At 34.6% G+C, this 15,974-nt stretch overlaps 1 protein-coding gene across 1 annotated transcript in view; it reads right to left on the reverse strand.

Annotated features, from left to right (window-relative positions):
* Nucleotides 1-15,974, reverse strand: part of KCNU1 (potassium calcium-activated channel subfamily U member 1) — a 119,353-nt gene that overhangs the window by 73,706 nt on the left and 29,673 nt on the right. The window contains exons 10-16 of the mRNA XM_074331502.1: nucleotides 14,966-15,076; nucleotides 10,336-10,441; nucleotides 9,149-9,231; nucleotides 8,012-8,081; nucleotides 4,182-4,334; nucleotides 792-904; nucleotides 331-399 (exon numbers count right to left, since the gene is read on the reverse strand). Coding sequence (XP_074187603.1) covers nucleotides 331-399; nucleotides 792-904; nucleotides 4,182-4,334; nucleotides 8,012-8,081; nucleotides 9,149-9,231; nucleotides 10,336-10,441; nucleotides 14,966-15,076 — 705 coding nt within the window. The remainder of the gene's footprint in view (nucleotides 1-330; nucleotides 400-791; nucleotides 905-4,181; nucleotides 4,335-8,011; nucleotides 8,082-9,148; nucleotides 9,232-10,335; nucleotides 10,442-14,965; nucleotides 15,077-15,974) is intronic.

Genomic DNA, 15,974 nt, shown 5'->3' on the forward strand with positions numbered 1-15,974 from the left:
GGAACAGATCAGAGAAGGTGACCACTTCTTCTCTCCTTGCTCATGAGAGAAAATTGGGACAGGGTCATAGGAACAAAGGTAAAGAGCCTGTCCACCCACTAGGGTAACCATTTTAATCCCAATTATTAGAGATGTTACTAAATGCACCACAGCAGCTTGGGTGCCCAATAGGTTGGGGCTCAACACATGACAAAAGGCTTAGTTATAGCTGTATTTTTGGAACAGTCTTAATCATAAAGATTCTCCTAAAAAAGCAAAACCAAACAAACAGAAAATAAAAACAAAGAAACAAACAAAAAAAACAGAAGAGATTCAAAGCCTCTTTGGTACCAGTAACTGGAAGGCACAGATTTGTGTTCGATGGCTATCAGCATGAGGTGCATCTTCACAAAGCAGAGCCTGGGAAAGAAGACAAGAAGTTGTGAGGAAAGAGACGGCAGCAGGATGCTAGTGCCCAGTAACAGGAATAACACTCTGTGCTCCACAGCTGGGACAACACCAGCCCCTCAGCAGAGGAAGGGCCTCCCAACTATGTACTTTTCACTTGTAAATGAATCTATCCTGAAGTAACTCATAGCCCTTGTGCCAACTGGGACAGAGATGAAATTGTCCCACAACTCCTGGGTTGCAGAGACACAGACTTATTCACTTTTATATCTTATATTCTTATATCCTATATTCTTACATCTTCAGTGCTTGTCATGAAGCCGGGCCTACAGTGAGCCATCAATTAACATTGTTGAAAGAATGTCATTGCATGAAAAATGAGGACAGTATTTCTTTTAACTCACCGGGAAACTTCAGGAAAAGTCATTCCAGCAAAATCATCAGAGAGACGTTGAGTCAGGAGTTTGTTCTTCAGGCTACTTAAAAAATGTTTCTGCCAGGACTGTTTAAGACAAACCTGGAACACACAATCATGTCACATGAGGCACTTGACACGGAATATGGGATGTTATAATTCAAGTTGTATATTCTGCTAAGCAGCAAACCAGTACCCACTGCATTTAGGCCATAGAACAAAGATTTGTCCTAGTGCTTAACTGTAGAAATGTCTAAGAAAGAACTAAAACTCTAATATACATCTCAACTATTTTCACTAGAGAACTCAGAATAAAGTGGAAGCATCAGGACTTAGTTTCTTCCCAGATAGCATCCAAGACTCCTTGTTGGAAATTAGAATTCCTCTCCCAATAATTTCAGCAAAGTGGACTGTTTTTTGAGTCAGTAACATTAAGATGGGAAGGATAATACAGAATCTAAGTTGTCTCTCCCTAGATATGGCTGTTCAAGATTGGCTGGTTAAACATATTAGGTTTCTACTGACTAACTACAGGCATACCTCATTTCACCATGCTTCACTTTATTGCACCTCACAGATGTGTTTTTTTTTTTTTTTTTACAAATTGAAAGCAAGGCAAAAAGATTACTACTGTACTCATTTCATTCAGTTACTCACTTATTATGATGGCCTGGAACCAAACCTGCACTATCTCTGAGGTATTCCTGTAACCATATATCACACTGCTCTGACATGGCAGGATGGACCCCTTAAAGACCAGAACCTCAGGTGAAAGTCTGAAATGGCTATAAACTCTGAAACATTGTGGCCATGGAGAGTTAAGGCCAGTTCAGAAATATTCCTCAGATGGACACCTTGTGGTTTAAGAAAACCAAAACAAAAATGAGCACACAAATAAACATTTCAGCCCTACTAAAAAGGACCACCATTTTAGGCACCCTCTACCACTTCCCAAAATTTAGCTGAATTTCCAGCCTTTTCCCACTCTCTTAAATTCCTCCAATAAGGATGGTTCACCTTATTGGGCAGTTCATATCGGTATTTAAGTTTCTGTTGCTAAAGAAATAGGCTTAGTGCTTCTAATATAAATGTTCCAGTTTTGGAAAGAGGGTAAAAAAATGATAACCACAGAGATGGAGAAGACTTCCTAAGTTAGTTTTTAAAAGATCAAAAAGAGAAACAGGAAGACAAGATGAATTTTAGATTTGGATAATAGAATGAGGGAGCTCAAGTAAATCAGTTGGATTGTATCTAATGTAAGTTTAAACTTGTAAGGAAATGCTCTGTGCCTAGAACTAACCAGAAATGTTTACCGTTTAATCTATATAGTAAAAAAGAATCATATGGTATTGATCCAAAGTCTTTTTCTTTTGTTTTTTCTTCTAAATTTTTTATTGGGGAACAGTGTGTTTCTCCAGGGCCCATCAGCTCCAAGTCATTGGACTTCAATCTGGTTGTGGAGGGCGCAGCTCAGCTCCAAGTCCAGATCCCATGCGGGAATCGAACCGGCAACCCTGTTGTTCAGAGCTCGTGCTTTAACTAACTGAGCCATCTGGCCACCCCGATCCAACGCCTTTTAATCTCAGTACTCAGAAGTTTTACAAATACTAACTCAATACTTGGAAATACCAGGTTATGAGATTAATAAGCCTCACTTACAGATGCAGGAACTGACAGAGAAAGTTAAGTGCCTAATCTGAGAAAAATGGGACATAAGACACTGGAGTCTTAATTATTAAACCTAAGTTAATAGTTTATTAAAGAATCTAAAGTACCAGGGCAGAGTACATTAAAAAATCTTGCCCTGACTGCCCAATTTAGGATTTCTGAAAGTGAGTTCCAGACGTCACTTCAAAAAAATAAAATAAAATAAAAAATCGTGACCACAAATCTCTCTAAATTCCTGTATTCCAAAACCATCTTGTAATGAATATTGACAGGTGACCATCCTCAGTGAGGAGCTTACAACTTTAGATAAAGAAGGAGGAAAAACACAATAGGGCAGGTTTTGCATTTCTACCTTCTATATTTCCATGAAAGAGGTGAGGTCTTCATATAGAGTTCTTATTCCTTTTATTTTCTCCAACCATGGAGATGAAAATCACAAGCTACAACAGACATTGCAGTTATCTTCCACTTTCTAAGCATACAACACAAAGAGAATTTCCTTACAAGTCATTCCCTAGGACATGCAGTGCCACTAAGTGAAGGTTAAAGCATGTTCATCGTAGGAGCATCAAGGCTCATTTTCTACTGCCTCATGGTCATTTCTGTTTCTTTGTGTATCATATCTCCTCATATTCACAGAAGAACTCTGTGTTTCAGTTAGCATTTTGCTGGCCAGAGCATCATTAACCTCCTTTGCTTTTCCTTAACAGCACCAGAAAAGAAATCGGAAAAGATGTAAAAATTCTTTGAATTTATTGAACAAAGGGAATAAAGTGTGATGAGAGACCAAGAGGGAAATTGAGTGTAAGAAAAGGTAAATGTGGATACATAATTAAACAGAGAGAAAGGTCAAAATCTGGAGGGGCTTTGAACAATAGGATACCAGGCCCAGTTGAGCATTTCATGGGTATGGCATTTCAAAGACCATACTTTGTGTTATATTAATTCATCCCAATAGTCCCTTTTAGCTGCTTATTTTGTCTCAGACAAACATATGACAGAACCTGATGTGGGAGACTGTGAATAGATACCCAACTACCAGAGGCACAGGGCATAGTGGTAAGAGCATGGATCAGACAATTCTAGCTCAGGAGAATTATACAACCAAATTAGCTTCACTGACCCATTACTGGGATACTACCTTGAAATATTACTGAAGAGAAACAATGTTTTTAAAGTGTAAAACATAGTAGGCACTCAATATGTAGTCACTATTATTACTACATGGAATGTCCCAAAAGTAACCTGAAAAACTAGATTTTAATTATTATTTGTATTATTATTTTTGTTTGATGAATATAATTATTTATTATGTCAATCATTTTTAAAATTTAATTTATACTTAAATTTATGACTTCTCCAGTAATAATGTAACCTTTAATTATATTTCTACTTTCAATAACTCAAAGTGCTTCTACGGTTATGAATACATTTACATTCATAACATTGCAGAGCACACAGGAAGCAGAGTTATGATTTTTATTTTGCAGATAAATATTGTTAGGCAAGAATAAGATAAACCACTTTTTCAAGATCAATGCAGTATCTGGGAGTTCAACCTAGATCTCTCAATGCCTTCCCAGGTCAAATAGAAGTCAAATCTTATTTCTTGGGGTCTTCTTGCTTTCCTCAATTTTTATATCTATTTATGATCCTAATATGTGAGAACATGAGGATAGAGCCAAGATGCAACATCAATTTACAAGGTTACCTTTTTGTTTTCCTCAACAAATAGAGATGTGAGAAAGGTGCATAAGCCTGGCACCAAACAGCCTTGGGCGATAAATCCAAGCTTTAACTCAGCAAAGCAGATGATGTTGTCTCCAGTAGTCCAGCTCCAGCTGGGAATCTTTGGCAGAAAAACCTGTTTTATGGTAGAAAGTAGGTCAAACATTAGGAATAAATATAACTTGAGAAAGTTCTTTCTGGATTGATGTCTTTATTTTACTTTAAAGAATTTATTGAGCTCAGGTCAGCAGAAGTAATAAGAACAAATTCAACATTTAGAAATGGTTGGTGGTCAAATGCCCCACTTTTTAAAACAAGAACAGCTCGAGTTGCAAAATCAGGTTAAATGGCTTAAACCTCTAATACTACTCCAAATTTACAATATTTTTGTTTAGTTGTTTATTTTTTTGTTTTTATTGAGGTATAGTTGATATATAACATTACATTAGTTTCAGGTGTACAACATAATGATTCAATATTTGCATACATTGCAAAATGGTTTCCACAATAAGTCTAGTTAATATTCATCACCAGAGTAGCTGTAAAATTTTTCCTTTGATGATAATTTTAGAGATTTACTCTCTTAGCAAATTTCAAATATACAATAAAGTGTTATTAACTTTAGACACCATGTTGTATATTATACCCTGTGGTTTATTTATTTTTCAACTGGAAGTTTGTACCTTTTGACCCCTTTCATCCATTTCTCCTACTCCCAGGCCTTGCCTCTGGCAATCACCAATCTCTTCTTTGTATCTATGAGTTCAGGGTTTATTTATTTAATTTTTTTTTAGTTCCATATATAAATGAGATCATACAGTATTTGTCTTTCTCTGATGTATTTCATTTAGCATAATGTCCTCAAGATCCAACCATGTTCTCACTGTGGGAAATTTCCTTTATTTATGACTGAATAATATTCCAGTATATATACAAAATATAATATGCACATATAATCTTAAAAGCAAAAGAAAAACAACTTGCCAAGTACAAGGGAACCTCTATATGACTATCAACAGATTTTTCAGCAGAAACTTCCCAGACTATAAGCGAATGGCCCACTATATAAAGTACAAAAGTACAAAAAGAAAAAAGCAACTGCTAATCAAGAATGCTCTACCCAGCAAAGCTGTCATTCACAGTTGAAGCAGAGATAATGAGTTTTCCATATAAGCAAAAATTAAAGGAGTTCATCACCACTTGACCTGACTTACAAGAATTGTTAAAGGGACTTCTTTAAGCTGAAATGAAAGGGCAATAATTACTAACAGGAAAACACATGAAAGTATAAGTCTCACTGGTAAAGGCAAATATATAGGCAATTATATGTACAAGACAAATATACAGTAAAATTCAGAATAACCTAATGTTGTAAATGTGGTAGATTAAACACTTACAAATCTAGTATGAAAGACGAAAGTAGTGATAATAACTATAACTACAATAATTATTTAATGGCTACGCAGAAAAAAAGATGTAAATTGTAACACTAGAAACAAAACATTGGAGGATGAGTAGAAATGTAGAGCTTCAGAATGTGATCAAATGTAAGTTATTATCAACTTTAAATACTGTTATAAATATGTTATTTTATATATGTCTCAAAGCAACCACAAAGCAAAATAACCTATAGTAGATACACGATAGATAAATTCAAAGGAATCTAAGATCTACTGAAAATCATCACATCACAAAGGAAGAGAGCAAGAGAAGAAAGAAACAGAGGAATCACAAAACAGCCAGAAAACAATTAAGTGACAATAACTAAATACCTATCAATAATTACTTTAAAAACAAATGTGCTAAATTCCCCAATCAGAAGACACAGAGTGGCTGAATGAATTTAAAAATAATAATAATAATAAGACCCATCTATGTGCTGCTTGCAAGAGACACATTTCAGATAAAAGGACACACACACACACACACACACACACACACACACACAATAAAATTGAAAGGATGGAAAAATATATTCCATGCAAATGAAAACCAGAAGAAAGCTGTGGTATCTGTACTTATATCAGACAAAAGATACTTGAAGACATCGACTGTAATAAGAGACAAAGAAGGTCATTACATAATGATAAAGGAGTCACTCCAGTGAGAGTATATATTTATAAATATTTATGCAGGCAACATAGGAACACCCAAATATGTAAAGCAATATTAACAGACCTAAAGGGAGAAGTAGATAGCAACAAAATAATAGTAATGCAATGCACCCACTTTCATCCCCTTAATAGTAATCTTAATGCCCCCCTTTCATCAATACATAAAGAAAATTAATAAGGAAACAGCGGTCTTAAACAAGTTGAATCAAATGAACTTAATAGACATATGCAGAACATTTCATCTAAAAGCAGCAGAATACATTCTTCCCAAACGCACATGAACTATTCTCCAGAATAGATTACATGTTAGACCACAAAATAAGTCTTAATAGATTTAAGAAGATTGAAATAATATCAAGCATCTTTTCTGGCAACAATAATATAAAAGTAAAATTAATTACAAAAAGAAAATTGCAATGTTCATAAATACATGGAGCTTAAACGACATGTTACTGAAAAACTGAGTCAAAGGAGAAATCAAAAGAGACCTTGAGACAAATGAAAATGGAAAGGTCACGTATCAAAATTTATAAGAGCAGAAAAAGCAATTCTAAGAGGAAGTTCACAGCAATAAATACCTACCTCGAGAAACAAGAAAAGTCTCAAATAAACAACTTTTGGTTGTCTTTAACTTTTGACATTTTAATTATAATATATCTTGGTGTGGGTCTCTTTGGGTTCCTCTTATTTGAAATTTCTGGATTCCTGGATCTGGATGTCTGTTTCCTTCCCCAGATGAGGAAAGTTTTCAGCTATTATTCTTTCAAATAAGTTTCTCTCCCTCTTCTTCTTCTGAGACTTCTTAATGAAAATGTTGGTCCACTTGGAGTCCCATAAGTCCCTTAAGCTATCTTCTTTCTTTCTTTCTTTTTTCTTTTTGCTGCTCTGATTAAGTGAGTTCCACTACCCTGTGTTCAAGTTTGCTGATCCTTTCACCTGCTTCATTTAGTCTGATTTGCACGTCTATATTGTATTTTTCAGTTCAGCTATTGTATTCCAGAGCTCTGTGACTTCTATTTGATATGTTTTTTATATTTTCTATCTCTTTGTTGAAATACTCACTTTCTTCATCCATTCTTCTCTCATGTTCAGTAAGCATCTTTCTAACAGTTATTGTTATCACTTATCACTCTTTCATTAATGTCTGTTTCTAAGATTTTATCTTGTTTTATTTTGTTTAGAACACATATTTCTGTTTCTTCATTTTCCTTGATGCTCTGTGTTGGTTTTTATGCATTAGAGAAAACATCGACTTCTCCTAGTTGTAAAGGAATGACCTAGTATAAAAGATGAACCTTATTGATCAACCCTGACCTAGCTCTTGGTTGTTTCTTGAACCTTTGTGAGTGTCTAATCAACCTATTTTATTTTTAGTGGCTCCCGGTAGTTGAGAGTATGCCAAGACCTGTCAGTGTCCCAAAACAGAGGCTTTCAGCCAGCACCTAGATGTAAGCTGATTGGAAGTTAGATTCTCAGGAAGCAGCATTTAAAATATGCAAATATACTTCTTTCCAAATTTACATTCTTAAGTGATTAACAATCTTAATGAGACTGCACATTTCACCTACATTTGACAAAAACTTTTCGAGTGTAAAATCATTAGAAAATAATAAATTTATCTATTACTTAGATGAACTAAGTTCATCTAGCTCCACAGAGTAAAAGACAAGGTGACAGGATAGGCGAGAAAGTTCAATACCTTGTTATGGGATTGAAGTATCTGTATGATGACTCTGGTGTTAGGGCTATAGTTCTTGATAGAGAGCACCCTACACAAACAACAAATATGCTCATTAGTGATGTGCCACATACAAAGGCTTTTAATAGAATTCAATTCAGAGCTAAATTGATGTGTGGGTAAGCATAATAAAATGGCATATTATCAAGTTCATTGTTATGCTGTTCTTTAAAAATGTTCTGTTTAGTAGCCTACCAACTGAAGGGTGCTATTGTTTCAATGACTTAGTAAAATAAATCTATGGAAAGTTCAGCTCTTGGTGTTAGGAAACTGTGGTCTTCTGGGACCATTTCATGAGGAGGAAATAACCAGTTTCATATATTTTAGCCTTCAAACTCAAACACATGAATTACATGAAAAACTAGAGATTGAATTACTGTCTGCAGCTTGAAGTAGCTCATAGACTGTCTTATCCAAATTCTTCATTTTACGCATTAAGAAATGAAAGTCTATCTCATATTTACTGTATTATGCAAGGTGCAAATTTTCAGCTGTTTGTCACTATTTGTAGAGTCATCTTCAGCTATGTCTATTTACTTTGCTCTGGGGCCAGAGGCACAATGTCATTGCCAACAAGGTTTGAATCTGTTACCACATTAACTTCCTGCTTATAGAGAGCTCACAGTTAAAGATGGTAACACTAATTCTAGCCATCTTGAAAATACTCACAAGCACATCATACTGAACTGTGCACCATATTTTACCAGAACTACTGGAAAGAAACCCAATAAGTAAAGTCTATTAATAGGGTTCAAAAATCAACAATGGCATCTTTATTTTTGAGGGGGAGAAGATGTTAGTTATAATAGTGCTAGCTGAATAGTTATCAATTATCTATATGCTTGCTTTTTAAATTTAGAAAGCTATCATACACATGAAACTTCAGGAAAGTTGTGTGGAAAAGCACATAGACATTCGGGATACTCTTTCTCAATTACTTTTTTCATACATCTACAGTCTCTGGAGGCAAAAAAAAATAATCAGAAACCTGGGATACATGACATCTTCTCCTGTTTGGTCCTATCCACTGGGCTTTATTTTAAAAGAGGCAGAAATAAATCAGCATCGGAGCATAAAAACAGAGTGCCAGCTTCTTACCTCATAATGTTTGAAGTGTCTTCAACCTGTGAATCATTGCACAAAGGGTTGGCTATAATGAGGCATGCTTCTGCAGATTCCACCTATTCTTCAAGATTAAACAGCAATCATCTTATTAATTACACGGGAGATCTCTACTGTTCCTCTTTTGGGTTTTCTTATGGTTTTGTCATAAAATTTCCAATAAGAAAGAGAACACACTTGGGAAGGAGTTGTGATAAGAATACATTTATGTCATCAGGAACTTAGTCCTGCAAATACATCAAAGGGCTGCGAGGGCTACAGCAGATGGACTAGGGCACAGACTCTCCAACATAGATGCTAGATTGCTTTAAAATGGGAAAGCGCAGAGTTCTATTTTTCCTACCATCTGAACCATCAATTTATACCTAGTGATGAGTAATAACATCTTTTTAAACAACTGCCTGTATATTTATTTGCCTTCAGGATAGCCAAGAATGGAGGAACTGGAAGTCTGCTTGGCTCAAAGTAAGCAGTCATTCAGAATTTGTGGATTCTGAATCTTAAGACTAGAAAATTATTGAAGTGTCTCTTATAACACCACGCTATGAGTCTGTCATTTTCTGCTTCAATTCTTTATGTTAACTCTATAGATCTCTGCTTTAAAAAACTGAAAATTTTCAGTTTATATGATTCTGTGAAATGTACAAAATGAGAGAAAACTGCCTTTGATCTTAAATTTAAGCTTTCTGGAGGGTTGGCCTTTAATCATTATCTGTAGTCCCAATCTTAATGGGATATCTGCTATTTTCTGTCCTGTTTCTTTTATCAGAAGGTATATCAGTGTGTTTGGAAATTGGTAAACATGTCCTTTGGTAAGAATCCTATTTTGATGGTAAGATCAAACACACTTTTGCTATCTATAATTTTTTCAGATCTCAGACTTTTAAAATAAAACTGCTCTAGATAGAGAATTTAATGAAATAAACAATTTAAAAAATAAGTGTTGGTAAACAGTGAGGTCTGCTGGATATAAGCCAAGGAGGATTTAAAGGTCAATTACTGCAATTTCCTTTATGACCAGTTCTTAAAATTGAAAAAGTCATATTTTCCCCAATTTAAGGGTCTGGAGTAATGCTTTCCAAGGAGCAATATATCCTATCATCTTAATTGCTGCAGTTTACAAGGAGAAAAAAAAAAAAAAAAAGAAAAGAACTAGTTCTTACCGCAACTCGCCTCAGATCCTCCCACTTCAGGGCAGATCCAGAAACAAAAGTTGTGTAGGCCATGTAGCATTTAAATATGGTTTCCAGTTCCAAAGAAGGAAGAACCCTGGACAAAGAATGTAGTACCACAGACGGAAAAAGATGATTGACTTTCCTTGAGACATTGTTATACTTATTTGCATTTAGTAAAACTCTTAATCCTCTCTTGGAAAACATCCATACTCCATTATTAATCCACATAGTTAGGTGATGTTGACACCACCAGCTTAATTCCAGGGATGGACCTAAAGCTCAGGTCTAATTTGGTAAAGGAATAGAATATATGTAAACATTTGGGAGAAATTTCTGGTAGCCATCTTTTAAAAACAATCTACCACAGTCTTCCCTCTGGTCACAAAATTCTTGCCATGTATACAATATTCTCATGTTCACCCCCCAAAAGTCTCATCTGTTTATAGCTCAAAGTCTTGGATCTCGTTATCTTAAATCAGGTCTAGATGTGAATGGGGCTCCTTAGGTATAGCTCTCCCTCTTCCTCTGGAACTAAACAGACAAGTTTTATTATCCCCATCTCAACACCAACATACCAAGATAAGGCAGGGATAGGAAAATTGCAAATAGACACTCCCAATCAAAAGAGATGGGGGTGGTAATGAAAGGCACATAGAAATCACTGGTCTATAGATATTCAGAAATCTGAGCACATATTATTAGGGCCTCCTACTGCAGGGGCAGAGGATGGTTTTTGGTTAGAGCTCAACTTTGTCCCTATGAGCTATTCCATTGACTTCATGTGTCTGCACTCTGACCCTCTGAGTTATCCTTCATTTTTCCCTAACAAAGGCCCATGTTTATACTTGAGTAGCTTTCTCAGCTTAATTCCTATCTGTGCTAGTTTGGAGGCCAGAGGCTTTTTTTTTTTTTTTTTTTCATTTTGAACTCTTCTCTGTCCCTTTTACTGCAAGCTGGCAGAACTTCTACTAGTAAAATTATCTTTAAAGCATTGACAAGTTCCTGTAAATATTATTCAGGCTCATGTCATGCCCATGAAGTCATATCCATGATTCCTCTGGTGACAGGTCTCTACTTTGAGAATGTCAGGATTCTGGGAAAAATGTCCTCAGTTTCTTAGAAGCCCTTTGCCTGACTGAGAGAAGCATCTGTAAGTCACCATCTAAAATTTTTCTGAGATCCTAATTAAGGGTCTAACAGCTATGTCCTTGATTGCATCATGACCTTTGACTTTAAGGTCATATTTTATAGGTTGTAGCCACAATTTGACTTTTTTTCTCCTGAGGTCATTTTCCTTTTTGACATTTTTTGGTCAGCTGGAGAGACTCTTCTGGGACCTCTATATTTCCTTTACGTTCTGCTTGACAACAAAAGAGTTTCCTCTTCAGCTCAATTTTCTTACCTTATCATACATAATTAGATAAAGGCAAATGACACTCAATATTCTTTCAGGAAATTTTCTTAGCCAGTTTCACAATTTCATTAGTTACATTTGCTATCTTCCATGTTACTTTTGGTGACATTGTTACCAAAATTCTGTTCTTCTTCCAGTACCAAAGAGTAATTTCCTCATTGTTTTTCCAGCCTCTACTAAGAGTCTCCGTGCAACCCTTTCAGTCTCCACCTACCACTAGTTTCAAGGAAAATACCACGTTTTGGCTATTGTTATGATAACACTTCACTTCCACTATCAGTTATCCCTTTGTATCAGTTATTCCTTCCTGCAAAACAAACCATTTTGGAACTTACTGACCTAAAACAACAATATATTATTTCTCATGATTTTGTTGTTGGCTGGTCTTAGCAAGGTAATTCTGTTCCATACAGTGTTGACTGTGGCCATTCATGTGGGTACACTAATCAGAGAGCTCGACTGGGAGCTGGAATAACCAGAATGACTGTAACACTTAATCGTTGTTGTAGCTATGTGACTAGAGTAGCTGAGAGCTGACTGGGCCTTCTCCTCAGCAAGCTAGTCTGACTTGATATGTGATTGTTTAGGGCTTAGGACTCTCTTGTAGTGGAAGTTGAAATTGTCAATCCTCCTGAAGGTCAGGCCTGAAACTAGCAAAGTGTCACCTCTGCTGCATTTTATTTATCAAATCAAGTCACAGGCCAGTCCAGATGCAAAGGGAGATGAAAGAGACTCCATCTTTTATTGAGAGGAGCAGCATGAATGTACAGAGAAGGAAATGTTAACAGCTATATTAAAGGAAAACTTAACATATTTACAGATGGTGATAATCACTTTAAAGGAAATATAATGGAGTAAAGAGGTAGAATGATTAGAAGACACTAATTTAGATAGGTTGGGATAGGGAAGGTCTCTCTGAGTGCTGAAGGATGAAAATAAACTAGTCATATAAAGGTAGGTGAAGAACTTCTGAGCAAAAAGAATCAGTCAATAAAGTGGCCTTTATAGAAATTCAGGAGAGACAAAATATTAACTTTGAACAGGGTTGTGATAGTGGAGATGAAAGAAAGGGAGACAGGAGTATCACAGACAATGTCTATTTTCTGTTTTAAGGAAATGCATTGATGAGGTCCCATGTACTTATTTTTTACTGTTGTTATTTTCTTCTCTTTTTTAAATGTTTTAAATTTGCCTTGTGAGATGGAAAGGGAGACATAAGATGGTGCATTTACCTTTGAAAATGTTGAGTCTGAGGGGCCTTTGTAACATTTGGGGGTGTAATATCCAGTGAGGAATTAATTGTGTGAATATGGAACAACAGGAAACGTCTTTTAGAGGATATACATTTTGGAGTCTTTGGAGTATAGATGCAATTGGCAAAATTCTAGATAGGTATTTTCAACATTTTGTACCATTTAAAAAATTTCATTCGTTATCTTGACAAGTACGTATAAAAATATAGCAGTGTATAAATATGTCACTTTCCATTTATCTAATGATTTCCTCTTTGTCTCAATCATATTATAATTATTAGCCTCTTATCACCAGTTTTAGCCCTTTTTTAAAACATGTTTTTTTAAATAAGGATTCAAGTAATGAACAAATTATGATAAAGACAGGCCTGACAATGATACAGACACAGAACTGTTGGCTATCCATCAATACCATGTTTCCCCGAAAATAAGACCTAGCCAGAAAATCAGCTCTAATGCATCTTTTGGAGTAAAAATTAATATAAGACCTGGTATTATATTATATTATAATACATTATATTATATTATGTTATACCTGGTCTTATAGTAAAATAATATATACAGTGTATATATAGTATATATGTAGTGTGTGTATATATATATATATATATGTAATATATATATATATATATATATATATATAGGAAATATATATTATTTACATATAGAATATATATAATATGGTAGAATAAGACCAGGTCTTACAGTAATTTTTGCTCCAAAAGATGCATTAGAGCTGATTGTCCGGCTAGGTCTTATTTTCGGGGAAACACGGTAGTACCATAAAGGAATTCAAAATATTTATTGGTTATCTGATACATGAGAGCCCAAAGTTATGGTGGATTAAAGATGTCATATTGTAAAACAGCACAGATTTACTTATGAAATACATCAAGGTTGAGGTGATGCTATTATATACATTCTTGTATATGGTCAAAATGTCATTTCAAATATGACTTATTTAGTGAGTGATGTCTAAATAATTGATTAACCATTTGGAGAAAAAGAAGTTAGTTCCTTTTACATTACACCAAATCAATTCCAAAGAGCTTAAATATAAAAAAAATTCATATTAAAACATAGAAATGCTAGACAAATATTTACTTAATTCTAGAACAGAGGCCTAAGAATGTAAGAAAAGCAAGAAGCCAAAAAAAAAATAGAGTGGATGGATAAAAGTACATGTAAATCAAATGCTCCCATATTAAAATAAAAGCATACAAAAAATTGAAAAGCAAAGAGAGAGAAAACAAATATTTACAACTTATGACACCAAATAGCTAATATAATAAATATACATATTGAGTGCTTAAAAGTCAGTAAAATAACAGATGACCAACCTTATCGAAAAGAGGATAAGTAAAAGGAATTTCAAAAAGGAGAACAAACTGTCAAAACACACAAAAATTGTTCCATCTCACTAGGAATCAATATTGTAAAATAAAACAATTAGAAACCACATTGCTTACTTCAAAATCTTTTTGTATTAAATATGCATTTCCCAGTGTTTCACAAAATATTTGACTCAGAATATGCTTGGGAAAAGGTAAACTACATAGAACAAAATCATCATCAAAATAATTCTTTGTGCATCTATTTAAACTTCACATTTCCAATTCTGATAGTTAACAGTTAGAATAATAATTATAAAGTGTAGCAGACTTGTTCACAAAATTACAGTTATACATAACAGTACTAAAATATAGAATAACCTAAATGACAGGAATCACTTAAGTAATATTAGTATATATACAGAAAAACATCTAGCAAGATACATTCCAAAATATTGTCACAGGTTAACTCTGTCATGAGATTGTGTTTTCTTTTCTTTATGCTTATATTACTATTTTCTAATTTTTCTATGAGTGTTACAAGGGTAATTTTCTACTAAAATATTCACACATATTTCAAATACTAATTTATAGCCCATGAGCCATATAGATACACTTACTCTCCCAGAAAAACAATCTCGGTGTTGATTTCCCCTGACTTATGGCGGAGAAAATTCCTTAGGAAAGCAGTCACACTGTCAACAGTGATGTTTCCACAGACCACAATGAACCTAGGGAGGAAGAACATGTAAGGTGTATCATCTGAGGAACAGAAGTATCTTCCTGTCTAGAATTAGAAATGGACAGACAATTAGCTTAAACTTGGTTTTCAATAAATGTGGTATTTGAATCACCCAGATTTTAAAAATAGAAACACTCAGGACTATATCTCCATTGTACAGAAGTATCAGAGTTCTGTAGTTCATCTCATGTAGGGTATCACTCCACACATTTGAAATACACATAGTTTTTTTTTGTTTGTTTGTTTGTTTTTTTTTAAGTTTATTGGGGTGACAATTGTTAGTAAAGTTACATAGATTTCAGGTGTACAATTCTGTATTACATCATCTATAAATCACATTGTGTGTTCACCACCCAGAGTTAGTTCTCCTTCCATCACCATATATTTGATCCCCCTTACCCTCATCTACCACCCCTCCCCCCTTATCCTCTGGTAACCACTAAACTATTGTCTGTGTCTATGAGTTTTTGTTTCTCATTTGTTTGTCTTGTTCTTTTGCTGTTTTCGGTTTATATACCACATATCAGTGAAATCATATGGTTCTCTGCTTTTTCTGTCTGACTTATTTCACTTAGCAATATAATACACATAGCTTTTTTAGGAATACAATAAAAACTATCATAATTGTTAGGTTTTTTATAGTGATTTATAACTTATAACGGACTTGCATATGTGTGATTTGACTTGACTTTTTACTGGATTCCTGATTGGCTGATCTAGTCTTTTTTTCACTGAGAAAACAACCGAGGCTCAGAATGTTTCACTGATTTTCCCTTAGTCAAATGCTATGGCTGAGGTAGCACTAGAGTCTAGGTTATTTCAGTTTATCTTCCACATCTAAAATTATGTAGTAGTCACAAAAAAGTAAGTCTAATGGAGAGACACCT

This window comes from Rhinolophus sinicus, linkage group LG04 (assembly GCF_036562045.2).
Source record: "Rhinolophus sinicus isolate RSC01 linkage group LG04, ASM3656204v1, whole genome shotgun sequence".
Taxonomy (NCBI): Eukaryota; Metazoa; Chordata; class Mammalia; order Chiroptera; family Rhinolophidae; genus Rhinolophus; species Rhinolophus sinicus.